We start from the raw sequence: 15,319 nt of genomic DNA on the forward strand, positions 1-15,319 counted from the left end.
GAATTAAAGCGGTTAGCAGCTCAAGTCATTAACTAAGGTGGTGGGGGGAGCCTAAATCACAATTATATTTGAAAATCACTTGAATTACCCACAAAAACAATACATTGACTTAAATACACAGCACTACAAAGTAAATCTAGTGGGCACTAAATCTTTAGACACCACTTAAATAAAGAAATAAAATAGAATCCATGTATGCACATGTCTACAGCCATTTTAACCTAACTCTAAAATCATCAGGGTGAATGGAGTATGGATGGACAACACAATTCCAGTGCTTAATAGATGCTAGTATCCTTCCTTTCTTCTGACCTTAGACTACCAGAAAATCTCCCAGAGCAGTCACTCTAATGTGGTTGTATGTGAGACATAGAGAATGACTTATCCTGCGAGCACTCTGAAGGAAGAAACTTTGTAACTCGTATGGGGTTCTCACCCTGGCAATGGCACTTAGAAGCGCCTCACTAAATAAGAGGATGATTTAGAGCCGGGGCCATTTCAACGTAATAACATCACAGAAATTTTGAAAAACTTTCTCACAGAGCACTACCTCGGAGCCGTAGGCAGCCCTTAGCTCAGGAAATGCTGAACCCAGTGCTTCCGGCTTCCGTAGTCTCGCTCCATTTCGCGAGACCGAGGCTGAGCTCCTCCGCGCCGCCGCTTGGGGCGGTCCCGGAACACTTCCGGTAGACAACTGTGTGTCTGTGATGTGGCCTTCCGGCAGTTTCCAGGTTGTTTCCTCAGTCTCGGGGGCCACCAAGCTGAAGTAGTGAGCACCGAACGGGGTGGGGGCGGGGGGCACCTAGCAGCCCACCTGTTACTGGGTCCAGCAATCTATGGCCATGGACCGGGACCTTCTTCGGCAGTCATTGAATTACCACGGGCCGTCATTGCTCTCCCTTCTCCGGAGCGAACAGCAGGACAACCCGCACTTCCGGAGCCTCCTGGGGTCCGCAGCCGAGCCCGCCCGGGGCCCGCCGCCCCAGCAGCAGTTACAGGGCAGGTAATGGTACGGCGCCGCCTCTGTGAGACGGGGGAGGGGACGCAGATCAGGGCCCCACTACCGCCGCCGGGTGGCTGAGTCCTGGAGGAGCAGAGCAGCGGCCGCGAACACGTGAGGATTGCCCCGCAGGTGCCGAGGGCTGAATGGCGGAGGGTCCGCGCTGTGGGTGTGAGGGAAAGGCGGGAAGCGGACTGAACTTTTTCTTCCGTGCTGGCTAGCGGAGGCACGGAGTCTTTATCCAAAATCCCTTGGGCTTTCTTCTACAGCACCCCCCCCCCCCGCCCCGAGCTTCGGGGGCTACTTTTTAACTTTCCCCGCCCTCCACCTACTGGCTGGCGAATGAGGGAGTCTCTGATTAAAACTTTTTCTCGCAGGATGTGCGGCCCAGAGCTTAGGATGGATCTGCTTGGGCAATGAAAGCCAAGAGCATAAGCTTGGCCTTGCTAAAAAAGGTTTTACCCATAAGCCAGTTTTCATAAGTTTTGTTTCCTTTTAAGAAAAGAGAAGAGAGTTGACAACATTGAAATACAAAAATTCATTTCCAAAAAAGCAGATTTGCTTTTTGCACTTTCCTGGAAATCAGATGCACCTGCAACTTCTGAAGTCAATGAAGACAATGAAGGTGAGTTTTCTTAAAATATTTTGATTGCGGTTTGGGTTATTTTAATGGCACTTGAGATGAAGCAAAACACAAAGCAGTTGTAATTCTGTTAATTTTTTTTTTCAGATGGTTATGCAATCATGCCACCTTTAGAGCAGTTCATGGAGATCCCTAGTATGGACCGGAGAGAGCTGTTTTTCCGAGATATTGAGCGTGGTGATATAGTGATTGGAAGAATTAGTTCCATTCGGGAATTTGGGTTTTTCATGGTGTTGATTTGTTTAGGCAGTGGCATCATAAGAGATATTTCCCACTTAGAAATCACAGTAAGTTATTTTTCAGTTATTTGATTGCTTCTGTTTTTGATAAGAGTCATCTCAATGCGAAAATTATGTTTTTGCATCCAATTATGCTTCAGTGTACCCTGCTGCCGTAGTTTCGAGAAATAAATATTGGAGAAAAATAAAATACTCTTTCTTTTTGAAAGAACGGTGATAGTTACTTGTGTAGTTTCCTCCTCCATTTCTGGTTTTGGAGGTTTATTTGGTCCCTTTGGTTGGCAGGGGTAGGGTCCTTCTTTAAATGCTTACAGCTATCAGTGGATGTGGTGAGATTCATTGGTGTTCCAGGCTTATTTCTCCTAGCTGAACATGTTCTTAATTATTTAGTATTTGGCATTAGATACTTACGTGTGGATAATTTAGAAACAAATTTCTTATTTATATAGTTACAGTAGTTAAATGTAAATGGCTTGTGCATTATAAGATACTTTGCCCAAGATGAATTGTCTTGAATTTGAAATAATGTGTCAATTTAAAAGGTTTGATATTTGCCGTCTGTCAAGGTAGATGATAGAGGAAGAAAAGCAGAAGGCATCACAGACTGGATGATAGACATAAACTTTGGAGAATTTGCACTTAGTTTTCACTGGAATTCTCCTACTTTCTGAACAGTTTTAGTTTTGTTTTTAACAAGCACAAAATATCTATGTGTTTCATAATCCATACTTACATTTGGTTCCTAGAACTGATTGCAAATTTTGTGAGATTTTAGTCTTTGAACTGAACCAGAGAACTTGTTGTACTATGCGCACAGAAGTTCCTTATAATTAAAATCCTTAAATTTAGATTTTAGAGTGTTAGTTTTTTTAATGTTTGTGTCAACTATTAGCTCATTGTACTGAACAACTAGGATAAAAGATGATATTTCTCACCAAAGAATGGAATGTCTGGTATTTTAAAATACTTCTCATTGCAGGCTCTTTGTCCATTAAGAGATGTACCTTCTCACAGTAACCATGGGGATCCTTTATCATATTACCAAACTGGTGACATTATTCGAGGTGATCAGTTTCATCATATTAATAAAAAAGTAACAGTTGTCAGATTTTTATATTAATTTTGAAAATCTGTCTAATGAGAGTAGTGTTTGGAAAAATATATGTGTTTTTATGTTAGCTTGCATTTTCTTTTTAATCAGCTTAGTTGTTTTTTTTTTTTTTTTAAGCTGGAATCAAAGATATTGACAGATACCATGAAAAGCTTGCAGTGTCTCTATATAGTTCATCTCTTCCACCACATCTGTCTGGTATCAAATTAGGTGTAATTAGTTCTGAAGAGCTTCCTTTGTACTACAGGTAAGTTATCCATGTTATTTCAACAAATTAACTGCAAAAGTTGCTTGATTAAAAATACCAAATTGTGTCCAACTTGTGACAACAAAGTAGAAAATTAATTTCTCTTATTTCAAAATATGCTCATTTTATTTTTATAACCCTTAAGTAAAAGAAACCAAAATAATATTACTGTACCTTTGTGTACAAAAATGATATGAGTTTTACTTAATAGAAATGGAACATGCTAATTATTTTAGTCATTTTTATATTTTTGTTGTATGTGTGTTTTGTTTTTTTTAAGGAAAAGTGTTGAACTAAATAGCAATTCTTTGGAATCCTATGAAAATGTCATGCAGAGTTCCTTGGGATTTGCTAATCCAGGAGTAGTTGAATTCCTTCTAGGAAAACTAGGAATAGATGAATCTAATCCACCATCTTTAATGCGAGGCTTACAAAGGTATAGTAGTTATTATTCTTTGAAGTGGTGAAGTAAATGGTGCTGAGATCAAAAGCTATATAACTGAGGGACATATTTGACTATTCTAAGCCTAGCAGCTGCAATATGCTAAAAAGCGAGTGAACTAGATGATCCTATCTCCTGGAATGGAATCTGTTGTGATGATATGTGTAGAGAACGATGCAGAAAGTTTATAAGAATTTTGGGTTAAAAATACTGTTTGACAATAATAGTCATTCCTGAGAGTTTAAGAATATTCTTTTCTATGTGGAATACAGATTTCTTGCCTGTAATTTACTTTTTCAGAGTTGAATTTTTATCTGTTAGAGTGGAGGATTGTTACCAAAAAAAAAACAAAACAAAAAACATATAGTTTGACTTTCATTTTCTTTGAACAGCAAAAATTTCTCTGAAGATGATTTTGCTTCTGCATTGAGAAAGAAACAGTCTGCATCTTGGGCTTTAAAATGGTATGAAAACTTTATCTTTCAACAATTGCATTATCTAGTCTAAAGGTTAGGATAAGGCAGGCATTCTTAAGTCCTTACTAAGACCAAATTTGTTTATAAATGAATTAAAATGATGTGTTTTTGACATTAGCTTTTTTATAGGTGTGAATGGTGCTATAAGTTTAACAGACTTAAGTTTTAACCAACATTTTCCATGTTTTCAAAAGGAATTAGTATATTGATATATGGATTCATAGATATTTGTTATAAAGTTATTGAAAGGCAAAATACTCTCTATGTATATTGAGAGTATTGCAGACTAAATATTAGCCAAATTAGATTTGTTTTAAAAGTTTATCAATGCTAACGTTATGTTTGGATATTCTGAGAAATGCATGTGATGGTTTACAAATGTCTTTTTAGTGTGAAGATTGGAGTTGATTATTTTAAGGTTGGACGCCACGTAGATGCTATGAATGAATATAATAAGGCTCTGGAAATAGACAAACAAAATGTGGAAGCTTTGGTGGCTCGTGGAGCATTGTAAGTGGATCATGGCTTTTAAGGAATATTTATAAGGTAAATGAATGTAAGATTTACTAATAGTTCAGAAGATAAATTCCTCTAATTTATTTCACATCTCTAGATATGCAACAAAAGGAAGTCTGAACAAAGCAATAGAAGATTTTGAGCTTGCATTGGAAAACTGTCCAACTCATAGGAATGCAAGAAAATACCTCTGTCAGACACTTGTTGAAAGAGGAGGGCAGTAAGTGTTAAATTTTTTTTAATATTAAGTAGAGATCTAATACTCAAGCAGCTACTATAAAATCTTAAACTTAATGTAAGGAAGTAGCATTTTTAACTCAATTCAGAACACTCTTAATTTCAATTTTGGTTGAAAATGTTTTTTAAATATAGTCCTTTTTAAGCCTTTTAGTGTTTTTTCCCTTATTACTGAGGTTGTGATAGGAGGTTGGAGATATTTTAGTGTCTTGAGTTCATTGTTCTGAATATCTATTCTCCTTATATAGAAATATAAACGTGAAGGTCCAAAAATAAGGGAAGTACTCTTTTCTTGGACACGCACACAAGAGGGTTTTTTTTTTTAATAGAGAGGAATTGGATTTTTAATTTATTTCATCAATCCAGGGTATAATGCCAGAAGTATGAATTGAGAATTCTGTAGTTAGTTGTGAATAATATTTTGCCATTATATTCAGCTTATTGCTCTGCTCTGTGCAGTAAAATCCACAAACTCAGATTAAATGGAAGAGCAAATCATTAAGAACAAACCCTATAACTTAAGTTACTATCTTGAGATGCTGGCATACTACTTTGCATAGTTGTATCATAAATATTGAGTGACTAACAGGCTAGTCTAATTTATAAAATGTGAAGAAATGTAATATTCCACTATAAATATTTTTGGTTATAGCCTACTTTAACAACTAAAAACCAATTTGTTATTAGTAGCATCTTTTTGCAACTAATTTTTTTAAATAGAATTCTCACTTTTCTGTTTCATGAATTTGTTTTATTAATCCAGTTTGTATGATCATTCCATAATTCTAAATTAAAGAGATTTGCAATATTTGTTTTCAACTCAAGAACTTCTTTTTGTACCGAAGTGACTGAAGCACCTTTTTACTTTCTCATTAGGTAGACAGCTACTTAAATATGGTTATCTTATTACCCACATATCGGTGTTTAGCTGAGTGGATGGCAACATCATCTGTATGTTATCCAAGCCAAAAATGTTGATAGCCTTGAACTGGTCCCTTACTGCCCATATCCAGTGATACAGAAGTGATCCCATTGAAGTCATTGGGTTTTGGGTTTTGTTCTGTTTCACAGTAATTACTTTTTCCTACTTTTGAAAAACCGAAAGTACTTTGCAAATCCTTTCTGCTTTGTATCCACCCTTTCTAATTCTGATTTTTCATAGTGTAGAAATGACTGTAATCTAATACTTTTTCCTGAAGGCTACTTGTAATGTACATGTATACATTGGTATTTCCAACTTCATTAGTGAATATTCTGGGAAAATTTTTCATAAACTATTGGAAAAGCCAACCTATGTAATTTTTTTTTAAATATTTATTTTGAGAAAGAGAGAAGCAGAGAAAGAATCCCAAGCAGCCCCTATGCTGTCAGCACACAGAGCCTGATGTGGGGCTTGATCCCAAGAACCTCAAGATCATGTCCTGAGCCAAAATCAGGAGTCAGACTCTTAACCAACTGAGCCACCCAGGTGCACCCAACCTATATAATTCTATGCTAAAGCTCAAGATTATACTAAATTTATTGAAGACATTGGCTGATAATGTGTTTTCATGTATCAGACTAAAATCCCAATGCTGGACCTACATTTGTCTTTAGTTACCAGTAATGGAGTCCTGTTTTTCTGTAATACAGTATCATTAACTGTAGTCACCAGGGTGTACATTACATCCCCAGGACTTATTTATGTTTTAATTGGAAGATGGTACATTTTTACCACCTTCACCCATTTCACCAACGCCACCCTCCCCAACCCCGCATAACCACCAATCTGTTCTCCATATCTGAGTTGACTTTTTTTTTGGTTTATGTGGTCTTTTTACCAAAGAAATAGTAAAAAGTACCTGATTTAAGTACTGCTTAGTTTGGAAAATGATTTGCTAAAAAATTTTTCTTTAAGTTCTGTCATAAATCTCTGACCTGTATAAATGAGGAATTTGTTTTTGCAGAAAGCTAAACCTTTTGTTTCAAATTTAGGTTAGAAGAAGAAGAAAAGTTTTTAAATGCTGAAAGTTACTATAAGAAAGCTTTGGCTTTGGATGAGACTTTTAAAGATGCAGAGGATGCTTTGCAGAAGCTTCATAAATATATGCAGGTGATTCTTTATTTCCTCTTAGAAATTTAGTGATATTTGAAATTAATGCCAAAACTTAACTTTCTTCTCGGGAAAACTATTCTAGATTATTTAGTAAGACGTTATAAAAAATTTCTTTTTAGATACAGCTTTTCCTAATTGGGTTTGACATTGCTTCATAGTACTTAAAAGTAAAAATAGCCCTATGAGAAAATTCCTACTGCCTATGTGTGGTATGTAGTTTTGGGAATTGTCCTTGTAGTGAGCTTTCCTGATGGTTACAAATTCAGTGTTGTTGTAATTGAGTTAATTATAAAAACCTCTTTGAGAAATATTTTAAACTGCCTTTTCCTGTAATACTGATGATAATGTTTTCTCATGCATTTTCTTCTGAATTGGACCATTGCTGCTGTGTCTGTGACATCTGGTGCTGCTCATCCCCATCCTCAAACTGGAAAATGATTTCTTATGTAATCATGCATCCAACTGGGCTGTGCTATTTTTTAAATGGTTTGTATTTGAACACGGTGATTCCCCCCACAATTCACCTTAATGGAATTTATTTGAATTTTATTTATAAAATTTGTGTCCTGTCTAAATTTTTCAATTTTTTAAAAAATATTTTTTCATGTATTTTATTATATATTTTATTTTTTCCCTTTCTTGCACTCTGGGTCATGGGTACCAATGCGATGGCTTCCCCTTTTTTCATGGAATACCAACTGCAATATGGTCCTCAATGTTACTCTGGCTCTTCCAATGATTAATGCCAAACACCTGTATGATTAATTTTTATATTAAAAATATTTCTTTAATGCTGGATATATGGTGATTTGGGTATACCCCATTTGATTTCTGGCTTGGGGGGGGTGGTCTTTTGAAAACTGGGTTTTATGTACTCTGCTATTTTTAACGTGTGGTTTTTTCCGATATCTGGGTTCTAAAAGAAATCTTTGGAATTAAGAGAAAAACAAGCTGAAAAGGAAGAAAAGCAGAAAACAAAGAAAATAGAAACAAGTGCAGAAAAGTTGCGTAAGCTCTTAAAAGAGGAGAAAAGGTAAACTATAACATTCAGTATTTTTTAACTTAAAGCAACTACTGAGTTGAACCAAAGTGCCATATGGAAGTAATGTAAGTAAAAAAAAAAAAAGTGTTGAGTTATAATCAGTGATACTTTGTAAGTATGTATACCACAAGTTTTTCTGTAAAAGAAATTAAGCAAAGTGGAATCTGAAGGTAGAATTCTGCAAACAAACAATAAATAAAATTAGTAAGTTATTTTAATTACCTGTATTTTAGAAATGTTTTAGAACTACAGCAGTGGTTCTCAACTGGGGGCAGCTTTAACTCTGCCCCCTCCCCCCGGAGACATATTTTGGTCATCATAACTGGAAGTGGTACTAGCATATAATGGCTAGAAGTCAAGGATGCTGCTGAACATCCTACAGTGATGTGGTAGCATACCCCCCCACCATCATCCTACCTCCCCAACAAAGAATTATTCAGGTGTTGAAAATGTCAATAGTGTTAAGGTGGAAAAACCACATATATTACAGCTAGCTGGATATAAGACTTCAGGTCTATCCTTTGTGTGTTCAGATGGGCTTAAGTTTTTTAGATAATGTTGGAAATGTAACTGTCTTCAGAAATGATGGATTTACTTTCAGTGACAACTGTCTACCCAGTATTTTTTCCCAAAAGTCATGCCTCCTGGTAAAATTGGACCTTGTAGTAACTAAGATTATTATAGTAATTGCTTATCTAAGCCACAGATTTTAGGAAACCTTTAAGGAGAACTAACAATAGAACTTTAAAATAGAACCAAAATCTTTATGAATAATTAAGAAACATTTTTGTACTTAACACCTGATGGGTTAACTGTATTTTGTAGGCTAAAGAAGAAAAGAAGAAAATCAACTTCTTCCTCTTCAAGTGTTTCTTCTGCTGATGAATCTGGTTCTTCTTCATCATCTTCTTCCTCTTCTGGTCACAAAAGGCATAAGAAACATAGGAGGAACCGTTCAGAGTCTTCTCGAAGTTCCAAAAGGCATTTAGCTAATAAGGCATCCTCAAGTCAGATAGATCAGAATAGGAAAGATGAGTTCTTCCCAGTTCCAACCAATACTTTAGCATCTTTTCTTAACCAAAAACAAGAAGTGGAAAAACTACTGGAAAAGCAGGATAGGTTACCATATCAAAAGAAACAGGTAAAAGAGAAAGATAGATGCCCCGTCTCTTCATCTTCAGTTGAAATTCCGGATGATTTTGGAGGTAGGTCTGAAGATCCAAGAGATTTTTATTCTCAGGCAAGTAGTAGCAAAGCAGAAAAACCATATAAATCAGAAAAACATTTCTCCAGTAGAAGAGATTCCTCAGATTCCTTTTACAGGAATTCAGAGGACAAGGTGAAAATTTATGGTTACAGAAGATTTGAAAAAGATACAGAGGGAAGAAAAGAACACTATAGAAGGTGGGAGCCAGGTTCCATGAGGCATTCCACTTCACCAGCCAGCTCAGACTACTCTTATAAATCGGTTGAAAAATATAAAAAATATACTTATTCTGGATCACGTGATTTTGGTAGACATGAACAAAGATACCAGTTAAATAAAAATCAAGGAGAATATGAAATAGAGGATACTTACGAGGAGGACATTAAAACAGAGGCTCCAGAAACAGATGGACTAAATAGCAAAGAGCAGTCAGAAAGTGGAGTTAAAAAAAATTTACCTCAAAATTTACTCAATATATTTAATCAGATAGCTGCATTTGAAAAAGAAAAAGGAAATAAGCCAAAAAATTAATATGCCAAGGGAATCCGCACTCTTACACAAAAGGCTGTTAATGAAAGTTTTGGGTCTTTTATTTAAGTCCAGTGCAGAAATCTCCACTCCAAAAGCTATTTTATTTGTAGAGATTGCAGAAAGCAAATGCTTTTCAGCTATTCTCAAAATATGTTTGTTTCAGTTGTGGGTGTCCTCACAGCTTGATTTTTAGGCTTTTCATGTATATGTTTCTGTACAGTATTTCTTACTGTGATGATTTAAACTTCACCTAAAGATAATTCTTATAGTATTGCTTCTTCACTGTATTAAAGTATATGAGAATTCCTTGGGTCCACCTTATCCTGCTGTTTGAGAGAAAATTAAATTTATTCATTGAACACTTGGATTGTTTTCTTCAAAAATTATTTAACGGTCGTTTCTGTTAAATTCTTTTGAAAGAGATCTACAGTATTTGTTCTTTAGGTGCCATTTTTTATTGATCATTTGAGTAACAATTTTTTGTAGAACCCCTAAGATTATATTGCAGATTATCTGTCTTGCCTAAATGACCTCTGAAGCTTGACTTAATATGGTTTGTGTACCAGCTTAGGAATAAAGCCATGAAAACTGAAGGGGGCTGATTTTGCTTATTTCTCTTTTTTTTTTTTTTTTAAACCTTGTTAACAGTATAGCCCTAAGAAATTTCTTAACTTTAAATATTGGCAAGACCCTTAGAGTCTATGTTCCAAGCAAGAATAGATCAGAATAAAAAGAATCCTTTTAGCAAAAACAGCAGTGGCAAGAGAAGCACACTGTAAATCTGCTTTTCTCCTAAGGGAAAGAAAATTCAGAAACCGTCCTAGTACTGCATATGTGCAGCTGGGAAGGCACTGGGCATGTTTTTAATTAACCTAGAACTGGCCTGCATTTCTTCTTTTCTTAATATCTCTCTCCTAATGCTTCCCTTGATGCCTCCTTTCGTAGGTCTGAATAAATGAGTAGGCCGACAAAGTCTGGTTTTACTCAGAATAAATTCTAGCAACTAGAGCTGAAGAAGTGACCTGGATCTAAAGATCCTCCCAAATTTGAAAACAGATTTGGAGATAGAGATAGGAGTCATTGTTGTTGATTTATAATGGTCTTTAGAATCTTTCCAATTTCAGATTCTAGACGCTGTAAATGGCAACAGACCTTTAATGCTATCACTCTAAGTCACTCTTACTAGGTATATACTATTTGTGGCTTTCAGACTTCAGCACTGGGGGCCTAATGAAAAAGCTACAGTTGTTTTGCAATGGAATAGAGAAAAACTGGTCAAAAATCATGGTTGATAGCAGTAGAAAGGTTACTCATGCGTTCATCTTTGTACAAGAAACTCATCTTAAAAGAGTCTGGTTCTTTCTGTGCACCTCCTTTATCATCCATACATAGTCCTACATAGTGGTTTTTGTAAAGCATGAAAACTATCTCTTAACATAGTCTTTGGCCTTTAGGAATTGCTAGTACATCTTTAGTATTTTACTTAAACCATTTTATTTACTTGTCAAGAATTGCTAGTGATTATCTTTAGCAGTTTTTCTCCTTATTATGTCTGTAGTTGCACACCCAGTCTGTGTCTTGACTTAATAAGTAAATAAATTTCTAACACAATATATGGAAGTTAACTCCAGATTTGGAGTTAATGGGGTTGATCCCTGTGTCACCATTTAGCATTATTAAACACATGAGGCTGGAACTGTTACTTTATTTAGGAGTTAAATGTAGGCTTGTATGCTGACCTAGAACCTAACCATCCCACAAATACTGTGCTAGCCTTTGGGTGGTGACTCAACAGGTAGAAGTTATTGTGCAGTTTGTGTCAGGCCCTGTACATTTTGCATATATTTGACTATTTTAATAAACGTGATGTAGGTAACTGTTACTGTCTCAGTATTAGAAATAAGGAAAAAAGAAGTAACTTCTCCAAGATCACAGAGCTAGTAAGACAATCCCTGCCTCCTTAGAAGATAGTGTTTAATATTGAAATGCAAGTTGTAAGTAATTTACAAAGTAATTTAGGGCAGAGAATAAGAACTAGTGAACACACAAAGTGACCATAAAATTAATCCGTTTTTAGGTCTCCTGAATCTCACGCATTTACAACTATGTTTTACAAAAAAATTATTCATTGGACTTGGCTATCCCGTTTCCTGGCTATTTCTAAAAATAATAAAATATTCAAATAATGATCAGGAAAGACAGGTTTATTGCCACTACTACCTTTCAAAAGGAACTGCAAATGACACTTTTAAACAATGACAACTGTCATAAATACTTTCTTCCAAGGTTTGAAGGAGAAATACTCCATTAAAGTACATAGATTCTAATACATTTAAAAGCCAGTTTTATAACATAATCATACTCCACACTGTTTCAAGAGTTCAGGGTGTTAGGCACATGGTATATAATAAGGTATAAATTGAATAAATCTGGTATTACACCTCCACTGTAAATATATGGAGTTCCTATTGCAAATCAAATCATACCTAGCTCTCTTCGTTTATTAAATCAAGAAAGTCTTGGGAAAAAAACGTCTTGAAAATACATTATTATTCTTTATGCTTGGTTGTATATTGAGAGCAAAATGTTTAATGTGTTTGACTTCTTTCAAGATCAAAGTGGAGTAATTCCTAGGAACTTAAATATTTTTATTGATACATAGTGCTATCTCTTTTCCTATTAATTGTTTTCTTGGAGGGGGGAGGGTAAATGCTATTTTTTTGGTTAAAAATTTTAGAATCATACCAAAAGAATAAACTAACAGACTTCTCCCCCAGAAGTCCAAGAAACCTGTTTCTTTGAATAAAGAAAACCTAACTTCAGGATTTTCTAGGGTAAGTGAGAATTTTAGTATTATAAACTATTCATAGACCGTGATTCTTCATAAATTGCCTGAAAGATTGTGTTACATTACAATTGAATGTAGTTTCATGGCTAGTGTGAAATAATGAAGCAAACTATTTTCTAATGTAACATCAAAAGAACAGTGAAAAACAATTTTATCTATGCTTACAGAACATGTGGCATTGTTAAGAATCTGCTATTGCTGCTTTCCTTCTCTGTGAAGAAAACAGTGTGGCAAAAGCTAAGAAAATTAAATGTTTCTTTGGCTTATTTAGACCTAAATTCCTTGACTTTTTTTTTAACAGCTTTCACATCTTCCACTGGATTAAACTTTGGTCTAGTCATTATATATTTCTAAACATGATTTCATTAGGCCTCGATTATAACATTACACAGCACCCAAAAGCATAGGGGAGATTCACTATTTTTGAAGTAAGATTTTTGTTTTTGTGTTTACAACTTCTACAAAAGAGATTAAGATGTTTATTTGCTGCCTTTTTTGTTTTTACCATTACTAGAGATGTTGGTAGCACTTGGCCTATTACTTGTGTTACCAATTCCTGGAGAAGAGTCTGGGAAGTTCAGCTCTAATACTTTAACTGAAGTCTGAGAAGCAGAAGTACTTGTACTTCTGGATGATCTAGAGGGAAAAAAAGCATGATTTTAAATTCAAAATTTGTATCAGTAGAGACCCCCTAACTAATAGCAAATGATACCATAGTCCCACAAGAAAATAAAGAGATCAAAAAGTATATATTCTTCATAGTACTACTAAATTTTAAAAGCATAACCATTAAAAAAATTAGTTCAAAGAAAAAAGGCAAGAATACAGTTTCAACTAGTTCAACAAATCTGAGAAAAATATTTTCAACTATAATCATTTTAGAAGTGGAATCATTAAGCATTAAAGGTTTTGCAAAAGTCATTATGCATAAAAGATAAAGCGAGAGCCAAGGGAATTTGGGTGCTGGCAAGAGTGACCATAACAATATGTAACTGAAGATAGAAGAAAATGCGAGTCCTATTGACAGGATAAAGTGATGGGGTCATTTGAAAAGCATAACTAGCTATATGATTCTGAAATGGTAAGTTTTAAAAATATGAAAGTACAGCAATGTTCAGGTGACTGCTTCCCATATTTATGTAGAAACAGTTTTGTTTTACTTCAAACACAACGTTTTAGGATGTCCCTTTTTGTGAAAGCTCTATGGCAACTAATGAAAAGCAAATGGCTACTGAGTGTAGGAGATTAGGAATTTTAAAATTAGGATTATCATTAACTTCATTTTGTCAGCAAAGTACAGGAGTGTTGGTTAAACATCTATCTACCTGATAGAATTCTGGAAAAAACTAAACTGCCAAAGTAAAGAATCATTTCCTTGTTAGGAAAATAAAGCAGGAAAAACAAAATAAAATTCTGACAACTTAAAAATTTGTAACGTGGTTCCAATAATAAAAATCATATTCCATATGTTTGTACATCTAAATTGTCTTTTTATGGTTTAAAAAATTCCCCTACTCAGGGTTGACCATGCAAGATGTAACCTCCAGAATTCCATACTTTATCCTACTGCAGTAGCTGCTAGTCACAAAGCACTCCATGCCCGAATAGAAACTGACGTCAGACAGAAATCAGAAGAGTCTTATCCTCCTAGCTGTTTTCTGCATGTGACACTGACATAGTGGGTAAGGGTCAGGAGAGCACTGGCAGTTCCAATCGCTCTGTGTTTGCATAGGTTAGAGGGTTATTAACAGGTGGTTTCTAAGCCTCCACTTACCTTGCTGACAACAGTGAAGTCTGTGAAGGTGATCTAGAAGTCTGGCGACTACCTTTACTACCAGCTGTAGGTAGTTCTAAACCATTCTGGAAGAATATTCAACAGCGATAATTAGTACCACTGCATTTTCAGAAGAATATTTTTAGTTAGACCTCACTTTATGATAAATGCCATAAACTGTTTATTTCATGAAGTGTTTAAAAAATATTTTAACTAGAAGGTACTGTTACTACCTGCTGAAAGTATGTTTGAAGGATAATATGGATTTCAGCATTTTCTTCAGTGACCTTGACTAGCATTTCATCAATGATCTTGTGGAAGTGTTTCACTTCACGAAGTTTGATGTCTTGTTCTTCTAGTGTTTCATCTTTTGTGTCTTTCAAAAGTCGGATTTCCCTGGTGAGTTTTGCACACTGTTGGTCAATAGTAGTCAATTATTACTTAAACCTATTTTCCAGAGCTTAATATTTTTTGATGGATGGATGAAGGAGGATTTGGAGTTACCATTTGTAACTCCAAAACATACAAATATCAAAGGTCAGTTTTTAAAAAGACAGTGATACCTGTTTAGTTACTCTCTCTAATTTTGGCTTCTGCTCCCCAGTTTCTTTATGTAGCTGAGATGAAAAAGCCTGCTTCTCTGATAATTTTTCTTTGACATTATTTGTTAAGTGCTCTATAACTTCTAAAGTATTTTCCATGCTCTGCAGAAAATAAAGTGTTAACATACTTATTGGTTAGAATCAATAACTTACAACTTGCCAATTTTCAAGTATTCATTTAATTTTAATTCATTTGTTTTTATATAAAGCTTGCTTACCAAACACATTGTTTTCTCTTTCAGTGATGTGGTTTAGTAACTACTTTCTACTAGATTATTTTTATCTTTCAAATTTTGTTTAAGGATCAAT

General features: G+C 35.1%; 2 protein-coding genes across 3 annotated transcripts in view; one reads left to right on the forward strand and one right to left on the reverse strand.

The window, feature by feature from the left end:
• Nucleotides 1-696: 696 nt before the first annotated feature.
• TTC14 (tetratricopeptide repeat domain 14) lies at nt 697-10,379 on the forward strand. Of its 2 annotated transcripts, XM_047099023.1 has the most exons (12): nt 724-1,003; nt 1,501-1,625; nt 1,731-1,930; nt 2,862-2,946; nt 3,111-3,240; nt 3,521-3,676; nt 4,075-4,146; nt 4,549-4,668; nt 4,772-4,894; nt 6,886-7,003; nt 7,930-8,039; nt 8,874-10,379. In XM_047099023.1, exons 1-12 carry the CDS (start codon nt 837-839, stop codon nt 9,784-9,786), a joined length of 2,319 nt encoding a protein of 772 aa, XP_046954979.1. In that variant the 5' UTR covers nt 724-836; the 3' UTR covers nt 9,787-10,379. The 2 variants fall into 2 exon arrangements, 1 of the variants encoding a protein (XP_046954979.1); XR_006965630.1 differs by lacking the exon at nt 8,874-10,379 and having other exon boundaries at nt 697-1,003; nt 6,886-7,492; nt 7,930-7,969.
• A 1,596-nt stretch (nt 10,380-11,975) lies between these two features.
• CCDC39 (coiled-coil domain containing 39) overlaps nt 11,976-15,319 on the reverse strand; it is a 99,120-nt gene continuing 95,776 nt past the window's right edge. The window contains exons 19-22 of the mRNA XM_047100421.1: nt 14,972-15,112; nt 14,642-14,821; nt 14,409-14,494; nt 11,976-13,270 (exon numbers count right to left, since the gene is read on the reverse strand). Of these exons, the coding sequence (XP_046956377.1) occupies nt 13,114-13,270; nt 14,409-14,494; nt 14,642-14,821; nt 14,972-15,112 (564 nt within the window). The 3' untranslated portion in view covers nt 11,976-13,113. The remainder of the gene's footprint in view (nt 13,271-14,408; nt 14,495-14,641; nt 14,822-14,971; nt 15,113-15,319) is intronic.

The sequence above is a fragment of the Lynx rufus genome, unplaced genomic scaffold, assembly GCF_022079265.1.
Source record: "Lynx rufus isolate CCGP_SWC_20201006 ecotype Redwood Valley unplaced genomic scaffold, mLynRuf1.p SCAF_5, whole genome shotgun sequence".
NCBI lineage: Eukaryota > Metazoa > Chordata > Mammalia > Carnivora > Felidae > Lynx > Lynx rufus.